The sequence below is a fragment of the Podarcis tiliguerta genome, assembly GCF_965153285.1.
Source record: "Podarcis tiliguerta genome assembly, chromosome: 6".
Taxonomy (NCBI): Eukaryota; Metazoa; Chordata; class Lepidosauria; order Squamata; family Lacertidae; genus Podarcis; species Podarcis tiliguerta.
The window spans coordinates 63318922-63340770 of NC_139539.1; the positions used below are offsets into that span (position 1 = coordinate 63318922).

Consider the following 21849-nt stretch of genomic DNA (forward strand, 5'->3'; position numbering starts at 1 on the left):
TAACAGGACCAGTGGCCAGGGATGATGGGAATTGCAGTCCCCAAACAGCTGGCGGGCCAAGTTTGGCCACCACTGATTTAGGCAGTGGCGCACCTTGGCTTCTCAGTGGTGCCCTGTGTGATGCCAAAATCTGATGCCCCTCCCCGCCTCTCACATTCCATTAGATGTCGTAGTTGTGGTGCCCACTGCAGGGGCCCCAGAAGTTCCACACCCAGTTGTGATCCCTAGATCCTTCTTTGGTTTAGGTCCTGACCTAGTCTCAACAATAGACAGGGAAGTACAAACAAGGCACATCAGCATTTGGAACAGGGCAAGTGGGCATGTACATTGGTCAAAGCCAGTAGCAATTCTTACCATCATGTTAAAAGACCTTGCTTGGCATCTTTTGTCCAAAAGGGGGGTATATTAAACTTTGACTTTACTAGGGTTGTTTGTTTAGAAATTTCAGTATGTTTGAGTTGGGAACTGTCACTTAAGACAGCTGCTGGATAATTGTCGAGGCGGTACAGTCTTATGGAAGCCTACTCAGATGTAAGTCCCACTGTGTTTAATGGGCTTGCTTCAAAGATAAGTGTGCATAGGATTGCAGCCTTAGTTTAATTTGGTAAGTGTCATAATTGTGGAACTGGCTCTTTTTACACCAGTCAGAAATATATTTCTGTAATTAAAATTATTGTAGTATTTCATATGTCCTACACAAATTGAATTGTGATGTTCTAAGAAATGGCATCTAAGGTACTACAAGGATAGCTTGTTTTGTTTTTTCTTACTAAACATTAAAAGTGATGATAAGAATATAAATGTGAGCGCGATCAGATTTCACTACCTGCATTTGAAATAAAATCTTTTACAAAAAAATTAATCATATGTTTGAGGCATAACTCAGTTGCTTCTTGATGGTTCTTTTGACACACTGCCTTTAGAATTTCCTTCCCGCATTATCAGCTTTGGGTGCATCAAAAAGTTTATATCCTACTCATGTAATCAAAAGGCATATTCAAATGTTCCGTTGAGAAATGTTTTGATAAACCTGTTACAGTGAAGCACGTGGATCAACAAGTTAGCCTGAAAATTCAGTTGTGTATCAAATCCAATTCGCAGAGTCATTGAACAGTATATTGGAATGGCAGTAAAAACACAGCCTCACTAGCTACTGTTAGAGAGACAGGAGAAGGAACTAATTCCTTGTATAAAGGATTTTCTGCAACCATTACATGATCCAGATAGAATATGCATATGGAACAGTGTTCTTTAGTGATAAGCTTCTAAAGCCAAAAAAAAGCTCTAAGGCAGTCAGAATGTTGCAAATCTGTATTTATTATTGGGGGCTTATTGTAGGATATTGAAACAAAAAGGAACCGAAATACCAGTCAAGCCATTCATAGTGGGAAACTATGCTATCAATGTGTTGCTTATTTTTATTTTTTGTTAAATTCAGTACTTAAAATATATATTCACTGCATTTTTACAAATGGACTGTTTTCCTTTGGCAGAAAAAGCAGATGTTCTTCTTCTCCGCGCTGGTTTGCCATCCCATTTTCACCTCCAGCTCTCAGAAATCGAGTTCCATGAAATTATTGGTTCAGGTAAAAGGAAGTAGAAAATAAGGTTCCATTTTAGAGAATGAATTCCGCCCCCCTCCCATGTTGCTGTGTTTTTATTTAATCTCATTCCTTGTAGGATCGTTTGGAAAAGTATATAAGGGAAGATGCAGAAATAAAATAGTGGCAATCAAACGGTAAGCTTTAGTGGAGTTTAGTTGGTTACTTTACTTAGTTAAGAATGTTTTTTAAATGGCATTCTTTTAATCTATATATATATTTTCTGATGCTGCTAACCAGATACCGAGCCAACACCTACTGCTCCAAATCAGACGTTGACATGTTTTGCCGAGAAGTTTCCATCCTGTGCCGACTCAATCACCCCTGTGTCATCCAGTTTGTTGGTGCTTGCCTGGATGATCCAAGCCAGTTTGCAATCGTTACACAATACATATCTGGAGGATCCCTCTTCTCCCTGCTGCACGAACAAAAAAGGTAAAACTGGCTTACATCGGTCAGTTTCCGTTTCTTTCAGTTCCTCATCTTTCACAACTTCTAGTCAGTTCTCCAGATTTCAACAGCAATGTACCATTTCTTCTTTTTTTTAATTCTGCAGCAAAATTCACCAGCATTTTAGTATGTGTGGTTTTTTTTAATCAAAAAAAAAGTTGTATGCAATTTTGACTAACAGTGCACATTTTTTGCAAGCAATTTTCCATAACTTCATGCATTTTTTGGCATGTTTTCACAAATATATGCATTTTTATTCACCTTTTCCCACAGCGCATGCATTTTTGTACTCATGGTTTGTGATTTAGGCAGTTTTTCCATGAAACGTGGGCAAGCTAATTAGGGCTCTTGAGTTTGTAGTGGAAGATGAAGAAGAGTTTTCAGAAAGGGGGCACATGTAAATAATCAGCTCCTCTCATGGTTTGATTGTTTCTCCGTTCCCACAATTTGAATAATGGTTGAGCAAAATCTGGGTTTTTTGATCCTTGCCAGAAAGAGCAACAGGACTAATATTATTTGGGATTCCTCAGTTGTAGCAGTTGTAGTGCTACAATAAACTAGATGATGATTAATCTGCCCTTCTCTCTAAGGCCCCAGAGTGAATTAGAACACAAAGTTAAAAACAATTTTAGGCTTACAATCACAGAAATGCAGTGGGCCCTAACAATATATAGGCAGTGACCATTTTGTGCGCGTCCAACTGACGTGCAACTGCCATAGCTGTCAACGTTTTCCCTTTTTAAAGGGAAATTCCCTTATTCCGAATAGGATTCTTCACAAGAAAAGGGAAAAGTTGACAGCTATGGCAAATGCTGGCACATACGGTGCTTTTGGCCCTGGAAGGGGGCATGGGCGGAATGAGCTTTCGCATGACCACTGACACACACAGTGACCCAGAATGCAACCTTCCATGTAAACAGGGAGTTGCCTGTACAACTCAGCTGTCAAATGCCAGGTTCAAGGGGCGCCTTAAGAGAATGTTCAGTGAGAGAACCTAAGCTGATGCATTTTGCCCTCTCAAAACCAAACAAAAACAACAACAACAACCTTTTCATGTAGAATATGGCATGCACGAGTCTATTGATTATGCAGACCCCTTTGATTTTTTTCCTCTTCCTTTATACTTATGGTTTGGATTATAAGGGTGAATTTACAGGAGGCTGGTGCACAGGAAGAGGATTTGGCAATTTAGGGGGAAATTCAACATAGCACTAAGAAGCACTAACATAGCACTAAGAAGAGCACAAGCATTTCTGCTCTCTCCTTCCGCTGTGTGCTGATCTGGGAGTTCTTCTGACACCCTCTCCCCCCATGCCAGTTTGGGGTGTGTGTGGAGGAAGAGATGGGATGAAAGCCCCATTGTACTACTGGAAGGCTTCTGCTGGCAGAGCTCATTAAATCTTGCCTCTGGTGCATAGGGAATGGGCATGCTTCACAGTATTGCCCCTCTCAGTTTTATTAGCAGCAAATCTGCCAATTTATGCTTCCACAAAGATTAGTAAGGCATATGTTCCTCCAATGCCTGTTTTCCCTGGCTTTAGTGTCTCGGCAAGATCTTTAGCCAAAGTGGCTGCTTGGTTTTCCTCAGTCATATGGTTGTGTGCTTAGTTTCTTTTTGCTGCTGTACTGGGTTTTCGATAGGTTGGTCTTAATTGTAGTTGTCTCCTTGGTGGTTTTTAAATTTTGTTTTTCAGTGTTATATTGTGCAAACTGCTCTGGAATTTATTTTTATTGTTTATGAACTACAGTACAGTACATACCTTAAATAAACAAACAGAGACATAATCCTATCAATGAGGGCATAGGGAGTTACCCCAGTGCATACTGTATATAAGGGTGTAGGCCAAGGTCAGCTCCACTCCCTCTTTCTCTAAGTGAAAGATCTTCTCTTCAGAAGTAGAGGAAGTGGGAAACAGCAGGCCAATTAATGACTAATCAAGTTTTAATTCAGCAATTTCCAAATTACATCTTGAGATAAGTTCTTAATTTAAACTACTTTGAGAGAACTTGATTTCAACAATCAGGATTATGTAAATAATCAGGAAGTTTGGAAAATTCTTCTCACCTCTCTCTATTTTGACTAATGCTACGATATTATTATTTTTTTACCCTTGCCTCGCAGGAATCTTGACTTGCAGTCAAAATTAATCATCGCAGTAGATGTTGCCAAAGGTATGGAGTACCTTCACAATCTCACCCAACCAATTATACATCGTGACTTGAACAGGTACAGTTCTTACTTTCTTTTGCCTCTCGATATATTGCTCTTCATATTGTTCCAAAATAAATGCAGGAAGGCACCTGCTCTACAATTGCGAATGGCTGAAATGAGATCGCTGAACTGAAGATTGAAGTATTTTCAGAACTGAACCCATATTGCCTCTTCAGAGCATCTGTCTAGTCCATTTTCAAACAACTGGGTAGTGGATTAATCAGATTTGAAGCTGAAATGAAACTGCACATTCTGTAAATGTCCAGAAAAATAACAGTCACAATTTGCCATCCACAATGCAAAGCTTCACCTTAAGGGAAAATGAGGACCATGACACTGGCTTCAAGCAATGAGCATATTTCACTTCTGAGGATGCCTTCTTGAAGCAATAGTTCCAAAATGAGAGACTCTGCATCTGGCTGTTAGGAGTGTCAATTCTCACAGCCAGGACCTCTGAATAAGAAAGTTCATGGGGAAGTCCTGAGGCAGGAGAAGCACCTTCCTTCAGTGAAATTACCAGTGGGGCAGAAAGTAATTTAATAGTACATTACCCAATCTCTCAATGCATGTGACTGAAAAAGAAGAGAGAGAAAAGATGTACATGGGAATAGAAGCAGGCCAGAACAAGCTCAGCCTTGAATGGCAGTGTCAATGCTAACCTGTTAGAAGGTGAGAAGCAGAGAGGCTGGAAGTTTGGTTTCAAACCATGCAGGCAAAAATGGGTCAGCTGATGTCATTGTGATTGACAGGCAGGTTACCATGTGCCATCTGTGATTGACAGGAGGGCAGCCTGTCAAAATTGGCACATGGGGTGATGGGGAAGATAAGAACTTGACATGCCAGCCAGACCCGTTCTCTACCCTCACTGTAGAGCAAAGGAAAGTCCCAACTTTCTATAAATCATATATAGTGGTACCTCAGGTTACATATGCTTCAGGTTACATACGCGTCAGGTTACAGACTCCGCTAACCCAGAAATAGTACCTTGGGTTAAGAACTTTGCTTCAGGATGAGAACAGAAATCATGCTCCGGCGGCGTGGCAGCAACAGGAGGCCCCATTAGCTAAAGTGGTGCTTCAGGTTAAGAACAGTTTCAGCTTAAGAACGGACCTCCGGAATGAATTAAGTACTTAACCTGAGGTACCACTGTAATCATCTATAATCATCAGCTGTCCTTTAAAGCTTCCTAAAGCCTGCCCAAACTCCTTATTGTTTTGGGGAGAGGTGTGGAGGGGGAGGCAGTCTGTTTGCTGCTAAGCACCTTTACAGATTCCTGTAAGTGTCCACCATCCTAAGCTCTTGGAAGAGTCTGAGCTGGCTCTGACCATTGTAATGGGGAGATATGGTAGCCCACTGACTGTAAGTACATTACCTAGTCTTCACAGATCTTAAAGCCACTTGCGGGTGTTTATTTTTTATTTTTTCCATGAGTTTCATTGTAATAATTAATACCTAATTTGAAAGACATCAACTGTCTGTCATGCTTGAGATAATTTTGGAAGTAATTAATTCATCCTGATTTATTAACTCAGTGGGAGTGCAGGTGATCATCATTAGAACAGCCCTCAACCTGCTTGGGTTATTTGATTTCATTATAGACATTTACTGAAATAAAACCAAAAGGTATTGTTTTCAAGGAAACTTTGGTTTTGTTTCTTGTATTCCGAGGATATGATTTCTACAGGCTTCCTTAAAAACAAATCCAAACTTCTTTTTTGCTTTAAGAAATACCACTGCTCTGAAATACTGTTCTTGCAGTAATTTCTTTAGAATCAGCTGAACAAATGGAATAAAAAGGGTAGCACGCTTTGCACAGTTAGTACGCATAAGAAAATATGCTTTTCTTGAAATGTAAGCCATTGAACATAGCAAGAATTACTCGTAGCGAGAACACATAGCGAGAATACATGCATGTGCTGCACAAGTGCTAATGATGCTGATGATAATGATATCAGTAATCCTTTGCTGACAAAATTATAGTCAGGGTGGTATAGTGGTTAAAGTGCCAGACTAGGACCTGGGAGACCTGGGCAGTACAAATCCACACTTGACCATGAATTTCACAGGGTGACCTTGGGCCAGGCACTGCCTCTCAGCCTAATCTCACAGGATTATTGTGAGAATTAAATGAAGGAAGGGAGAGAAGAACCATGTACTTCACCTGGGGCTCCTTAGAGGAAAAGGTGAGGCAACAAACAAACAAACAAACGTTTTAAGGGACAGTGATTTTACAATTCAGCCGAATATTGTTTTTAGGCAGGTTCAGAATTTCTAGTTCCCAAACATGGTTCCTGCATTGGTTCCTACATTTGCAAGGGTTCTCCGATCTAAGCGTATGAATGTCAAGATTTGCACACATAGATGCATAACATAAGCACATGGTGCTTACAGGGATGCTAACGTAAGCCTTCTGAAAACGTGAGCTTCAGCTTCAAACTTGACTAATGGCTGGTACAGCTGGAGCAGGATCAGTGTCAGGAGACCCAAATCTGCTTTCCCAACTACTGCCTTTTGTACTAATTACAGTTCATTAATCAAATGAGGTGGAAAGCCTGTCATTAAGCTTTTGAATAACCATTTCTGAACAATTCAGGACTAGGATTCCTGCACCTGACCAGCAGTGGAAGTAGGAATTGCGTTAAGTGTGTGTTGCTTGTGTAAAATCCTGGGAGATGCTGTCCACATAAGACTGAACATAGCCGCATTTATATTTGATTGCTATATTTGTACATTTTGTTAAGTGTAAAAACTGGAAGCCTTCAACTCTTGTGCAGAAAAACGGCAAACTGCAAAATGCACCACTAGCCTGATGTTCCCAACTCCATTTCTCTTGTCTAGAAGGAAATTGTGAGTAAACATGTTGCAAATCAAACTTCTACGGGTCCTGCTAATCAGTTCTCACCTCACACACTAATTTTAAAAGGTGGCATTGGAAAGAAGGAACATGTGTTACAAAAACAAGAATATCTGATGCCTATCTTTCTACATACTTCTCTCCCCAAGAAGCACCCTCTCTGGTTTCCCAGAAGTCTTGGAGGCCTGATGGTGTTCAACATTTCTGGCAATGCAATCCACCTGTAAGGTGCTGGATCTGACTTCCAGCAAGTTCTGGCTGGAAAAAAGCCCTGCCTAAAACTGTTTAAAATGTTTTTTCTCCAACTAGATGCAAAATACATTCTAATTTCTCACTGCACTCATTTCCTGTCTTTAGGTATTTATATCCTGATTAGCGGGCTAATTCATACTTTACCTTTTGAGTCCAGATGCAAAAAAGTAGATTCATTATGAACTGGTGCCAACAGTTTTGAATGGCACATGAACATTTAAAATGACAGGCATCATGCAGTAAACATGGCACCAGAAACACAGTCCTTTTGCAGCCCCCCCCCCCCATTTTGTGTTTAAACCTACTTCTTTAAGCATCCAAGTTACATTCACAACCCACCAGTGGCGTAGCGTGGGTTGTCAGCACCTGGGGCAAGGCAAGTAATTTGACCCCCTAACCTGTGGATTTGCGCCCCCTAACCCGTGGATTTGCGCCCCCTAACCCTAACCCCCAGATGTTGCGCCCGGTGCGGCCGGCCCCCCCTGCACCCCCCACGCTACGCCACTGCAACCCACAGCACCATCCATGTATTCTTATATTTAGTACCCATGCTCAAAAATCAGTGGGTGCATGTCTTTCTTTCAGTCTTTGGGGTGTGGGAATCAGGGATCTTTTACATCATTTACTATCAGCCAAAAAATTTTCACTTCTGCATATTTTGCCTATAGAAGCAGTTTGCCTGACCTATGTCTCCTTTCTCCAGCACCTGTTCTTCACTCTCCAATTGTGTAGCCTCTCTGACTTTCACCTCCTGGCTTTTAAAGGCTCCCCCAGACCATTCTTCTAAGTCAGTTTATAGCCTCTCCCTTTCCAAGTGCCCACTCATCAGTATTCAGCCCCCCCCCTCAGTGTCCAGCCAGTCCCTGACAGTGCTCTATATACTTACACCCAAGGTAAGAACCAATTCCAATTTGTCATTCTGCTGTTAAAACATGAAAGCTAATGAATACTGCTCATCACTACAGTGGTACCTCGGGTTACATACGCTTCAGGTTACAGACTCCGCTAACCCAGAAATAGTACCTCTGGTTAAGAACTTTGCTTCAGCATGAGAATAGAAATCGTGCTCCCGCAGCACAGCGGCAGCGGGAGGCCCCATTAGCTAAAGTGGTGTTTCAGGTTAAGAACAGTTTCAGGTTAAGAACGGACCTCCGGAACGAATTAAGTTCTTAACCCGAGGTACCACTGTATCAACTACCGAGAAAACTGTATGCTAGTCAAAAGAATTTGGGATAATTAAAACACCTTAACTAAAAGACAGACATTGCAGCATATCACTCTTATTTTAACTCATAAACACTGAGAGTGTCAGGACCTAGCCTTCTAAGCGACTAAGCCTCATTTATAGGTCTAACAATCAGTGAAGGTTTGTAAGGGCTGGCTTGGTGATATAGATAAAAGAGTCAATGGAAGCTCTGTGATAATGGGGATGGATGTCCGCAACTTGTCTTTGTTATATATATATATATATATATATATATATATATATATATATATATATATAATCCCCTCATGAAACCTTAAAATAGCAGTTGCCTTTCATTAAATCTATAGCATAGTAAGGTTAGAAGAATCTTTCCCTGACCCCATTTCTTTGGAGAAGAAAAACACATTTAATAGGCATTGCCTGTCTGTTGCCCTGAAAGGCAGAGTATATGGCAGGCCTGAAGAACTACTGGATTTTCTAAAGGACAAGATTGATTACATGCGTCTCCTAATTCTTTTTTCTTTTTCTATTTCCCCCCCTTCTTTCTACTGTTTTCATAGAAATAATGGAAAAGGGTATTCTTGGCCACAGTCTTGAGATGGAGATGGCCTTAAGAGCAGGCAATTTAGTACTGAATCTGATGAACTCTTTATTAACCTTGTCTGGATTCTGCTGATTTTTCCCCCCTCTTGTATTTCCTGAATGTGAGGCTTAAAGGGCTACATTTCTCCCACACTTACCCACCCAAGCTTTAAGTGTCATTGAAACAACAATGGTCCAGGAGAGTTTTCTTATTTGTTCTGCTTCTATTGGCTATGGTAGATTCTTTTGTCCCTTGATATCTGTGTACGTAAATATAGACAGATAGATGGACAGATCGATAGACAGACAGACAGATATAGACAAATCATGCAGTGCAGGTGAAATATCTTGGATTGACAGGAATATCTTTAAAGAGCAAACTCTTCTGTTTCTTTGGGGAAATTGACAAGGCAGGTTTCCAAACGTTCTCTCGTCAAAGTAGGTTCAGGAAGGCTGACCATGTTTAGGAGTTGAGAAGGAAGTTCTGTTTCTGGGCCTGATGGAGCCTTGGCCTCTGCAAAATCCAGCAAAGTATTGCTTGGGGCATCCAATTATAATACCTTTGCTCACTGTGTATCTGACCAGAAAGAGTGCTTTGAGATACACCATGCCATATGATTCTAGAACCAAAGAAGGAAACAATCATTGAGTTTACCCTGCTGTTATTCCCAAAGGAGAAATCTATATCAAGCAAAGGCTATGTAAGACATGCTTTTAAAAAACCCTCTCACAATGAATAAGCTGTCTTCCTCTCCTCTACCCCTTTATTTCTGGAGCAGGAACCTGCCAGAAAGTTACCACATGGGGACACCAGCTAAAAGCTCTAATGATCTGAAGATATGGCTTCACAGACCTTACGTTGCTGACCCTGGATTATTTTTAGTTTTTAATATTCTGGAGGACCTATGGGTACCTCTATTTGATTAACATTTCCACTTGACAACTGAGTGCAGGTATCTCAAAATAATTCTGCTTGTCATACTCAAACCATTTAAACATTTTGATGAAAAATAGATGGGAGAGCTGAAATCAGATTCACTGGGAATGGAAAGAATCATGGCAACATCTCATGTGCCCATTAAACTTTTACGATTTAATTTATCATTCTCTGGGTTTGCTTTTATGTGAAGTTGAAAATCTTGAAGGCACTGATTTGTGGAAGTCCTGGTTCGGAGAGTTTAAATTTTATCTGTCTGCAAAAATAAAATATATAAAGAAATGGTGTTCCCCACTTGACTGTTCTTTCTTGTAGCCTCAGTTGTAATATGTGTAATGTTATGCTGTTTTGTAGAGACCATCAATATTCCTTTCACTTTCCCTTTATCATGTATCCTGTTGCCAACTCGTTCATTTCTTTCTTTTCAAATACTTTTTTCTCCCCTCTAAATCTACTTGGCTCAGACAACATTCTTGATAAATTCCATATGAGAATTGATGTGTCTACATTCATACTCTTTTATGTTATAATTTGCTGCGCCTTTCACACTCCATATGCTTGGAACACACTATATAGTAAGGTGATGAATAAACCTCTTCAAGTACCTTGATCTCCACAGTGTCATGATGTGGCTGAAAAGTGTAGCATCACTTTCACAGTCTCTCGCTGCAATTCTGCTTTGCTTCCCAGAATCCTCTTAGCTTTAAGAAAATATTTCTGAAATATTTGGCTTTTAAAAATGTTTTAAACATATTTGGAACACAGAATATCAACAAGTGAAGCTTTTCCCTTAATTATATTTCCCTACCAGAAAAAAACTTAAACTGTTTAATTTGTGCCAGCCCCACAAGGTGTCATTTGCTTTGCTGCAAGCTGCTCCTGTTGAGAGAGCAAATTACTTCAGCAAGGAAGATGCAGGAAATACCTTGCTTTCCTTCTTTCTGATTGTTTATAAGCCATGAATAAGTGACTAATCATTCATAGCAACAGCAGCACTTCTGTATCTGCCCAATAAGCCTTAGAATATTGTGTCTGTGTTTTGTTTTCTAACTTTCTTCATAGATGTCTGATTGACTTACTTTTTAAAGAAAAAGAGAGAGAGAGAACTACAGTAAGAGTCTGGGCTTCCTGTTGTGGGGTGGAAAGAGGGAATGAATATGAAGACGAGCTAGAAATCATTCAAAGTTTTATCTCTGTATGAAGTTCATTCATGCAGCAATCATGGAATCTGATTTCAGGTGTAGTTCACAGATTTTTGCACTACTTAATGAACTTTGTTCAATTGAACTAGTTCATCCTAAGCCCTGGAGCACTATATATATTTTTTAACCTGGATCTGTTATCACCACTGCAGGAACTGATTTCAAAAGTACTTTCCAGGATTACTTATCATGGGTGAATTTATTTCTAAACATTTGTGCACTTCATTTAAATGAAAGTTGTTAAAACAGTAGCAAAAGATTGGATTTATACCGCTTTTTTATATAGGTCATTTTAAAACCAGAGAAGCAAGTCTACCTATTAACTGCAAGAATACTTCCGAATACATCTCTGGGTATATTATTCTAGGTCTGTAAAGCCAGGTCTATATCTTATGAGCCAATACAGGGTTATCATTGAAAAAAAACAGCCCTGTGGCTCCTTCTTTAGTAATACAAAACACGTGATAGGATGTCCTCAGACTGTTTTCCTGCTGCTCATAAACAGAACCTAGTGCAAGGGACAGGGAAACCTGCAGCCTAACATCATATCACTCATTTTGCATTTCCAAATTTTATTGGATGATAGAGAAATAAGTGACTCAGGGCTACTGATTTTGATAATGGCCACATGGCAGCTACAATATACTGTTCTGGCTGCCTGCTTTCTCTTTCTGAGTTCCTTCATTGAGCCAGTTGGTAGATGAACCATAACAAAGCTTAGAGAAAGGAAATGGAAGTACATAGCATTGTCTGGCTGTAAGAAATTCCCCAGTCCCCCACAGGAACTACAAAGCCAAAACCCAGAGCAAGGAAAAGAATAACATGTTTTTGCAAAGTTGTGGTATTGCAGAGTCTAGACCTTCACTTTTATTCCCTGAAATCTGCAGTCATTAAAAAAAAAAAAAAAAAGATTCTTGCAGTGACAATAACAGATTTAGAGAAACAATTATACTTATTCTAACTTGCTTAAACCACAGGAGTGTGATTGCATGACTACCTACCTTGAAACAACAGTTGGCGAACCAAGCTTTATAGAGTGCTGGGAGGAGATTTGTGATGAAATCTGAGAAATACTTCAGTGAGGGATGGTGCTCCTTATGCATCGAGTAATATACAATAAAGGGGTGACACATGAGGATTGGTGGGGGAAACAGGAGCACAAAATCCCCAGTCAACAAAGCTGACAGGTTCCTTACAACAGTAAGCAGTGGGGCTTACTGCAGCAGTGATGCTGTCATTGAGGTCAAGAAGTTCATTCCAAATCCCACTTCCAGTCACTCATTCCTTTCTCCAGAAGTACTCAGTGTTTATGCTGAAATTTGTCCAACCTCTTCTTTCCCTTCAAAGTCTTTATTTTTGAAGAAAGTTGTATATTGCTCCACTCAACCACGGTTCCATTTGTGTTATCCGAACGTTAAGGAAAGCATTATTCACAGTGTGGGCATTTCTCAAATCCCCCCCCCCTTATTTTCTCTGTCTTATAGTAGTTTAAAATGGGCCTGCCTCTAACTCTTAATAGATGACAAATAATGGTTCACAAGAACACTCGCAGTGCAATTGCATTTCACAGACGCTCACATTGACACACTACCCTGGGCAAGTTAAAATACGTTGCTGTTTGACTTTCATTCCATCCCTCCAAACTCAGCTTTAAATCACTGCCAATAAGAAAGATCTTTCAGGGCAAACTGGACCTTGGGATTATATTTTCATAGGCAGTAAATAGCATTTAGACTCCTATCTTTCATAAATAGCCAATGAAACAAGGTGCCCAAGATTCAGCTAAAAATGCATTTATTTCCCAGACATGGGTGACGCTGTGGGTTAAACCGCAGAACCTAGGACTTGCCGATCAGAAGGTTGGCGGTTTGAATCCCCATGACGGGGTGAGCTCCCGTTGCTTGGTCCCTGCTCCTGCCAACCCAGCAGTTCGAAAGCACGTCAAAGTGCAAGTAGATAAATAGGTACCGCTCTGGCAGGAAGGTAAACGATGTTTCCGTGCGCTGCCCTAGTTTGCCAAGTTAGCGGCTTAGTCATGCTGGCCATGTGACCAGGAAGCTGTATGCCAGCTCCCTCAGCTAATAAAGCAAGATGAGTGTCACAACCCCAGAGTCGGCCACAACCGGATCTAATGGTCAGGGGTCCCTTTACCTTTACCTTAAGTGCTAATACAGACCCTCCAACTGTCTCTATTTTCCAGGGACAGTCACAGATTTACAGAAGCAATCCCAGTTTCTGATTTGAACCCAGAATGTCCCATTTTTCCTTAGAACATCTCTATTTTCATTGGAGAAATGTTGGGGGGTGGTAATGAATTATCTGACCCCTGAGCCATCTGAAGGCAATCCTGTATAGGAAAGGGATTTTTTTTAAAATGTTTTATTATGTTTTTATACATTTTGGAAGCTGCCCAGAGTGGCTGGGTCAATCCATTAAGATGTGTGGGGTATAAATGGTAAAATTATCATTATGGAATGGGACGTCTGTATTTTCATTGGAGGGTATGTGTCAGGGAAAAGGCGGATGGATTACAGAGAGCCCCCAGAGATTGTGGGAAGCAGCACTTCCTCAGTGGAGGAAGGAAGCCACGCCTCTAGTGGGGAGAAGATGCAGGGCTCGGAGGATGCAAGGCAGTGCCAAGACACCTTGCAATGGTGGGGAGGAGGGAGGTCCCCCTTTACCCAAGCCCTCTTTGCGCAGTAGGCTTTCGCGCAGAGAGGGGAGGCGCAGACTGGGGGGTCAAGAAACTACTCTGCTGGGGAAGATTTAAGGACCACCCACTCTCAGATTCTGCCAGCGAATGAGCAAGACATGGAATAGAGGCGCTCTGCATTGTAAAGGTTTTTTTTAGCACCAATAAGAAAGCTTTAGAACAGACGAGTGAGGCATCTTGCCTGATTGCTCTCAAGCAACCACCCGATACCCTTAACAGTATGCTAATGAAGCACATGCAAATAAATTAATTAGGAAGGGAGGCTGAATAAGAGGGACCCAGTGCTATACCAGAGTGGCAACCATGTTGGTCAGTAAGCCTAATCTGCATGTTAATTGAATGATGTAATGGTTGTGCTGAACCTGTGCCTGGTATTGGCGACAGTATGAGGGTCAATAAGCTGAAACTCAGTTCAGATAAGTGGAAGTTAATAAGTGCTGTCTGGAGAGGTGGAGCTTAACCAGGTCTGAATGTGGTGCTTTTGGATCCAGCTTTCTCCCTGGAGGCCTAGATGGCATGGGAGGCTTGAAGAGCCTTCTTCCAGCTGTGGCTGATACATCAACTGCAGCCCTTTCTGGATAGAGAGCACCTGATCACAGTTATTCATGCACTGGTAACCTTTCGACTTGACTACTGCAATGTGTTACATGTGTGGCTTCCCTTGAAGATTGTTTTGAAGCTCCAGCTAGTGTATAGTGGTACCTCTGGATACAAACCGCCCCCTTTGTGAATGGTACGCACATGGCAAACCCAGAAGTAAAGGAAAGGTTTCCGCTGCCCGCGCCTGCGCAGAACATTGCACCTCTGGGTACGAATGTTTCGGGGTAAAAACGGACCCCAAGAACGAATTCAGTTCATATCCAGAGGTACCACTGTACAAACAACTGGCTGCAAGACTTTTGACTGCTTATGTCCCTGAGGTAGAACACCTGTTACTTACTCTGCCAGGTGAAGTCTTTCCATGGGGCAATATTCAATGAAATATTTGCATTAGCGTAAGGATTTGCTCCAGTGGAATGAGATTCCACCCGCACCCCGCATGTGTTCCCTCCACTGTCCCCAAATCTCTGCTGGAGGGTTGGAACCCAGAAATGATTTAGGGGCACACGGAGGGAGAAGAGGGGGATAATATTCTATTTGGCACAGAGAAATTCCGGTGCTGAAACAACTTAGCATCAAGCTGAATGTAACTCATTAGCCATTAACAACATGTTGGCCTTATTGCTGCCAGTTTTCTTCACTGAACTCTTAAATTGTTATTGTTTTTACTCTTCAGCACATGTGCAGCAATGTGATGGGTTGCTTGGGAGAATGAGGTCTGTGCATGCCTCTATCACTCAAGGGCTTCCAAACTGTACCTTGTAAGCTAATTGTATTCCAAGCTTTATATTGTAATATTCTATATTGATTTTCCACTTGAGCAATAGAAAGTCCCTGGAGAGCTTTTTAAGTTTAGTTTCCTTTAGATGGGATAGTAAGCACCCCTGACTGTAGAAAGTTCTCCCCCAGAGACTCATCTGATACCTGTTTCGTCAACCCCAGATAACTCCCTTTTTTATTTTCCCAGGTCCAAATTTGTTTTGATGCTGCTTTGAGATGTGTTATCATTGAACTGTTATACTGATAGATACATATTTTGAACACAGGAGAAGCAAGTACAAATATAGACAGATGCTGCCAGTTCCTTGCGGCTGATGTAGCAAAATAATTCATAAATTTACAGAACTTTGCTGAATTATCATATGTGTGTAGCTGTGTTTAAACTGTGTGTGAGAAATTCATGCACTGAATTTTAAAATAATTGTGTGGGGTGAGGGGTGGGGAACGATAGCAACACAGACAAGCTCGTTCAAACGAAAGTTGCATTTTGTATATGACTTGGATAAGATGCCCTCTCCTCAAGTAAGCAGAAATAGTTGGTGTTTTGAATTTGAAAGCATCTGTGAGGTGCATGCTGATCACACATAGGAGTGTTCTTGTGTCCAAGTTCTGACCGCTGCATCGAAAAGATGCTGCTGTGGAACACTGAAAATATGATTGTTGTCAACAGCTTGGTGCTAAAAACTGCTGCGCCCTGATGTTGACTTCCCTGAAAGCTACAAGCAAATTCACCACTTCCTAAGCTGACATTCTTAATGGGAAAGGAAAGGCGGGCTCTTGAGATGTCTAACATATCCCGTGAGACTGCAAATCTTGCTTGTGGCTGGTGCAGTTCAGCCTTTCCTTGCAATTATAATCCTCTTTGACTTATTAAGCACCAGCAGAGAGCTCATAGCTCATCCTCTGTCAGATGCACATGGGAAGTCTAGGATGGTAATTCAGCAGAAAGCTCAAAAGGGTTTCCAAGGTAGTTACAGAGGCTGGGATCCAAACAGCAGAAAGTGCTTCTACTTGCAGAAGGGAAGAGCTTGCCGATTTTGATTTTTAACTGCAACTCTCTGAGGCACGTGGAATTCCCATTTTGCAAGGGGGTCCCCTTGTTCAGAAGTGAATGGAGTTAGGAAGCACAAGAGCTTTCAGAGAGAACAGGAAACGCCTTGGTGCATGCACAGAACATGATGTGTAACCCTTTGGATCCTGCATAGGGGCCAGCAACATGAGAAAGATGATTTCCCTAATCTGGGTGCAGATAAGTGGTGGTCTGTAATGTTTATGGTTCTGCTGTCCAGTGCCAGAAATTCACTATGTGGATTCACTATGTGGATTTGTCCATCTTGTAAAGTTTGGTTTTGTTACAAACAGGAATAGCTGAATCCATCCATTTCAGTTACTTGGTCCCCCCCCCCCCGCACTGTTCATTTCTTCACATTTCTACATCAATTTGTGTTGGGGGGGGATTTAAATTTATCCATGAATATTCGGCAGCATTTCAGTGTGACTTTCTCCTATTATAAACATTTTTTGCAACGAATTTTTCCCTAATGCATTTTTGTATCTTATTTTTAGCAATATATGCATTTTTGTGCATACTTATTCTAGTACAGTGGTGCCTCGCAAGACGAAAAGAATCCGTTCCGCGAGTCTCTTCGTCTAGCGGTTTTTTCGTCTTGCGAAGCAACCCCATTAGCGGATTAGCGGATTAGCGCTATTAGCGATTTAGCGGCTATTAAAGGTTTAAGGGATTAGCGGATTAGCTGCTAAAAGGCTATTAGCAGCTGAGTGCCTTAGAAAAAGGGGGTGGGGAGTGAAAAAAAATCGCAGGAACTCGCAAGACATTTTCGTCTTGCGAAGCAAGCCCATAGGAATTTCGTTCTGCGAAGCACCTCCAAAATGGAAAACGCTTTCGTCTAGCGGGTTTTCCGTCTTGCGAGGCATTCGTCTTGCGGGGCACCACTGTATATACATTCCTTTACACAATACTTGGCTGATAAACTACATCTAAAATTAGGAGAACATATATAACTTTCCATTACAATATTTCAGATTTCATTAAATATAACCTTACACTCAGTCCTTGACTTCCCTTCCCCCCCTTCCATGGTTCCATTTATTTATCCATTAAGACTGCATATTCTACTTTCCCCATATATTCATATTTATCCTTCCCCCCTAGATCTTCAATGCTTTAAACTGCTGAATTTACATGAACCCTGCGAACGTTTTAGCCTGTTTAACATACCGTAGATATTCTGCAAATATATTCCACTATGAATCCAGACCTTCCAAGTGCCCCTATTTTCCAGGGATGTCCCTGATTTAGAGAAGCCATCCTGGTTTCTGATTTGATCCCAGAATGTCCCACTTTTTCTTAGGATGTCCCTATTTTCAGTGGACAAACGTTAGAGGCTGTGGAGTTATCTGACCACAAGCCGTCAAGGCAATCCTGTATAGGGAAGTTTTTTAAATGTTTAATTATGTTTTCACATATGTTGGAAGCCACCCAGAGTGGCTAGGGCAACCCAGCAAGATGTGTGGGGTATTCATAGTAAGATTATCATGATGGAATGGGATGCCCCTATTTTCATCAGATAAATGTTGGAGGGTATGTGAATGTTGTTGGTCAGAAAGTGAGGATTTAGTAGGTTTACCTTTAAATGTGAGCTGAATCAAATTTATCCCCTAACCCTCATTACAAATCAGGTGCTATCTACTCTTTAGGTAAAGGTAAAGGGACCCCGACCATTAGGTCCAGTCGTGGCCAACTCTGGGGTTGTGGCGCTCATCTCTCTTTATTGGCCGAGATGTACAGCTTCCGGGTTATGTGGCCAGCATGACTAAGCCGCTTCTGGCAAACCAGAGCAGCGCATGGAAACGCCGTTTACCTTCCCACTGGAGTGGTACCTATTTATCTACTTGCACTTTGACGTGCTTGCACTTTGACGTTTGCAGGAGCAGGGACCGAGCAACGGGAGCTCACCCCGTCGCGGGGATTCGAACTGCCGACCTTCTAATCAGCAAGTCCTAGGCTTTGTGGTTTAATTTGATCAGCAATTCCTAGGCTCTGTGGTTTAACCCACAGCACCACCCGTGTCCCTATATCTACTCTTTAAGAACATATTAAAATAACAGGAGAAGGCATCCAAATAAACTTATTCTAAACTGCTTCCCTATCCAAGGCAATAATTAGCTATAAAGTTGTTTCCGGGCCTAGGCTTCTGGAGTTCTGGTGCACTGCAACCGAGTGGTGGAGCTTCATGCAACCAGGTGGCGGAGACCAGGCAGGGGTGGGGGTGATACGCGTCCCAGGGGTGGGGCAAGTCCTAGGCTTTGTGGTTTAATTTGATCAGCAATTCCTAGGCTCTGTGGTTTAACCCACAGCACCACCCGTGTCCCTATATCTACTCTTTAAGAACATATTAAAATAACAGGAGAAGGCATCCAAATAAACTTATTCTAAACTGCTTCCCTATCCAAGGCAATAATTAGCTATAAAGTTGTTTCCGGGCCTAGGCTTCTGGAGTTCTGGTGCACTGCAACCCAGTGGTGGAGCTTCATGCAACCAGGTGGCGGAGACCAGGCGGGGGTGGGGGGTGATACGCGTCCCAGGGGTGGGGCTCACCGCCCGAAGTGGCACGGCATTTGTCCTGGGGACGGGGCACCCAGCATGGGTGGGGGGCAGCCACGATAGCACCCCACTTGGATCACGCTGCTGGGGCGGTGTGCTCCCCCCACACTCCTCTTCCTCCGCCAGTGCTGCAACCCTTTCCATACAGGTTTTTTTCCTTGTGATTTCAGCTCATCCTACTTTTTCCAATTCCCCTCTAACTCACTAGCCAATTCTATTTACCCACTTTACTTTACTCCTTTAGGTAATGATAAAACGGGATATCAAATCCAAACTCCTCCTCTTCTTCTAATCATTCTCTACTTCTCGGCAATTGAGATGGGCAGCAGAGCTCAGTTTAAGTTTCTCTTTTCCATAATTTCTTTAGTACACACACACACACACACACACACACACACACACAAACCCTCTTAGTCTTTAGGTCTCATTTCCTCCTAAGGTGTCACATTCCAGGGCTAAATTTCAAGCCTTCTTTGAAGTACAAAAAACAAACAAACACAAAACCCAACTATTTCACAAGAAGAAACATACCATAAATTGAATGGGACAATTTTGTGTCTTCATGCCCGGCAAGCAAAACACAGCTTTCCATTCATATATTGCAGCTCACCAGGGGCTTAGTAAATCTCAAATTTCTCCTTCCTGTTTGGGTCTTTAAAAAACGAGGATGTCAAGCACCTTGCAGGCAAACAATACAGGGCTGGTTCGTGGTATTCATTTTGATGGATCTCAAGCTATGAAGGCCTATTGCAGTGCCGAACAAGAAATGGCAGACAACTCAGAAGCTGGTGGCTGGTTTCAGTGGGTCTTCTTTAATTTCATGGTGCAGGTTTTGAAATGTTATCTTCCAGTTAAATTTTCAACCCTCCTATGGAGTACAGCCTCTTAACAAAAAAAGTTTAGTATGGCTGCCCCTGTACTGTGGAATAGCGTTTCTGTCAAGATATGACAGGCCCCCACTATCTGCACTTTCTAGAAACAATTGAAGACACTCTTGTTGTGACAGGCTTTCCCAGCTGGATAAATGTGTCTCTTCTACTATGAATGTCTCCTTTCTTGGGGTTTTAGACTTCTTTTAAATGTCTCTTCTGCTATTGTGTTTTTTACTGTCGTTAATAATCTTATGTGTAATAATCTTCTCTTGAGGAAACCAGGAATGGAGAAAGGTTGCATGTAGGTAGTTGAATGACCTTGCAAAATCCAGAAGTGGACATAATACTGGAAATAAGAAAATAATAATAATGGGGGGGATAGAGAGAGAAGTAAGAATATGTACATGCCCCTCAGTAGATAGAAACTGGGGAGGGAGGTGGGATCTTCGTGGTAACCTTGATGAATGAAGAAAAAGGGGTGTCAATGAAGTGCAACTATATTTCAGAATTCCTTTTCACATGCTTTGAAATTCCTGCCACCTTTCTCTCCCTGTTAAAACTCAGGCATTCTATCAAGGGGGGTGGGGGGATGTGTCATTTAATGTATTTTTAATCTTTGTGGGAAGCCACCCAGAGTGGCTGAGGAAACCCAGCCAGATGGGCGGGGTACAAACAATAAATTATTATTATTATTATTATTATTATTATTACTATTATTATTATTGCATGTGGCTGTGCTGTCCACATGGCGACCAAATTAACAATAATATAGGAAGTTCTATATTTTTTCTATACACACTCATCACTTTAAGTGGCTAAAATAGCCATACTAAGGCTTGCTTTAGGCAGATGGCAGAAATAATTGGCTACCCTATGCATACAGACATTTCACTCACCTGCTTGAATACCGCCATCGGAAAAGCAGTGCTTAGAAACGTTCAAGGGATCAAAGACAGCTACACAGAAATGGTTTTAAACAGTTTTGAAAGCTGGATTCTTTAAACACAAAAGACTATTCTGCCCACACTTTGTGTAGCTATGTGGGAAAGTCAATATTACATGGAAAGTAATTCAAACATTGATGAAGTCAATAGGCACTTTGCTCACATAAGGCATTTGTATAGTGTAACAAGCTATTAAATCCAAGCTATTTGAGGAATGTAACTATTTGTCATCTTGCCCATCAGCCACGACGATCTGCTGCATTATTAAGTGTAAGGTATATTCTAAAGGCAGCCAAGCTGTAAATACAATGGGGGGGTGTTTGTTTTTCTTTATTTAAAGGGAGCCGCTCATTAACCCTTCACAAATGAACAGTTGCTTGTCCTCTGTGGAATCAAACAAGGAGAGATGCCATTCATGCTGTGAATATTTCCATTAAAAAATGGCATCTCGTCCAGATTAAGCCCCCAGTGTTAGAACTGGGGCAAAATGAGGCACATGACTGTCCAGGGCCCTTGGGTGCATGCCTTGCTGTGCTCGACTTCCTCTTGCTTTATTGTTAATGTTTCAAGGGAGCATGTGCAGTAGCAGCGCTCCTCCCACTCTGCACCCCCTTCTCCCTGTCTTGTTCTCCAGGAGGGATGCGGGGTCCTTCTACAGAGCTGGCACTCCGGGACATAGCTGTCAACTTTTCCCTTTTCTTGTGAGGAATCCTATTCGGAATACGGGAATTTCCCTTTAAAAAAGGGAAACGTTGACAGCTATGCTCAGGGATAGCTTTTCCAGGACAGCTAGACAATCTCTTTTGACATTATTTAAACACTTACAGAGATGGGGAAACAGTTCTTTTCCCCCGCCCCAGGATTTCTGAAAGGAATAATGAAAAAGCTATGTTTTTTCCAATCCATGGTTAGAATGTTTGCTTTATCCGGAAATTAGTTAAAGCTTTTCTTTCTTTCTTTTCTTCTTTTTTCAGAAATAAAATTCTTATGTTTTTTCCACAATTAACAACAAAAAACA

The 21849-nt window shown here is 41.6% G+C and overlaps 1 protein-coding gene across 2 annotated transcripts in view; it reads left to right on the top strand.

Moving 5' to 3' along the window:
- The window catches only part of LOC310681045 (serine/threonine-protein kinase TNNI3K), a 141858-nt gene that overhangs the window by 48487 nt on the left and 71522 nt on the right, over window positions 1-21849 (top strand). For both annotated transcript variants that reach the window (XM_083448407.1, XM_083448406.1), the window contains 4 exons: window positions 1494-1586; window positions 1681-1738; window positions 1842-2036; window positions 4174-4278. In XM_083448407.1, coding sequence (XP_083304533.1) covers window positions 1494-1586; window positions 1681-1738; window positions 1842-2036; window positions 4174-4278 — 451 coding nt within the window. The remainder of the gene's footprint in view (window positions 1-1493; window positions 1587-1680; window positions 1739-1841; window positions 2037-4173; window positions 4279-21849) is intronic.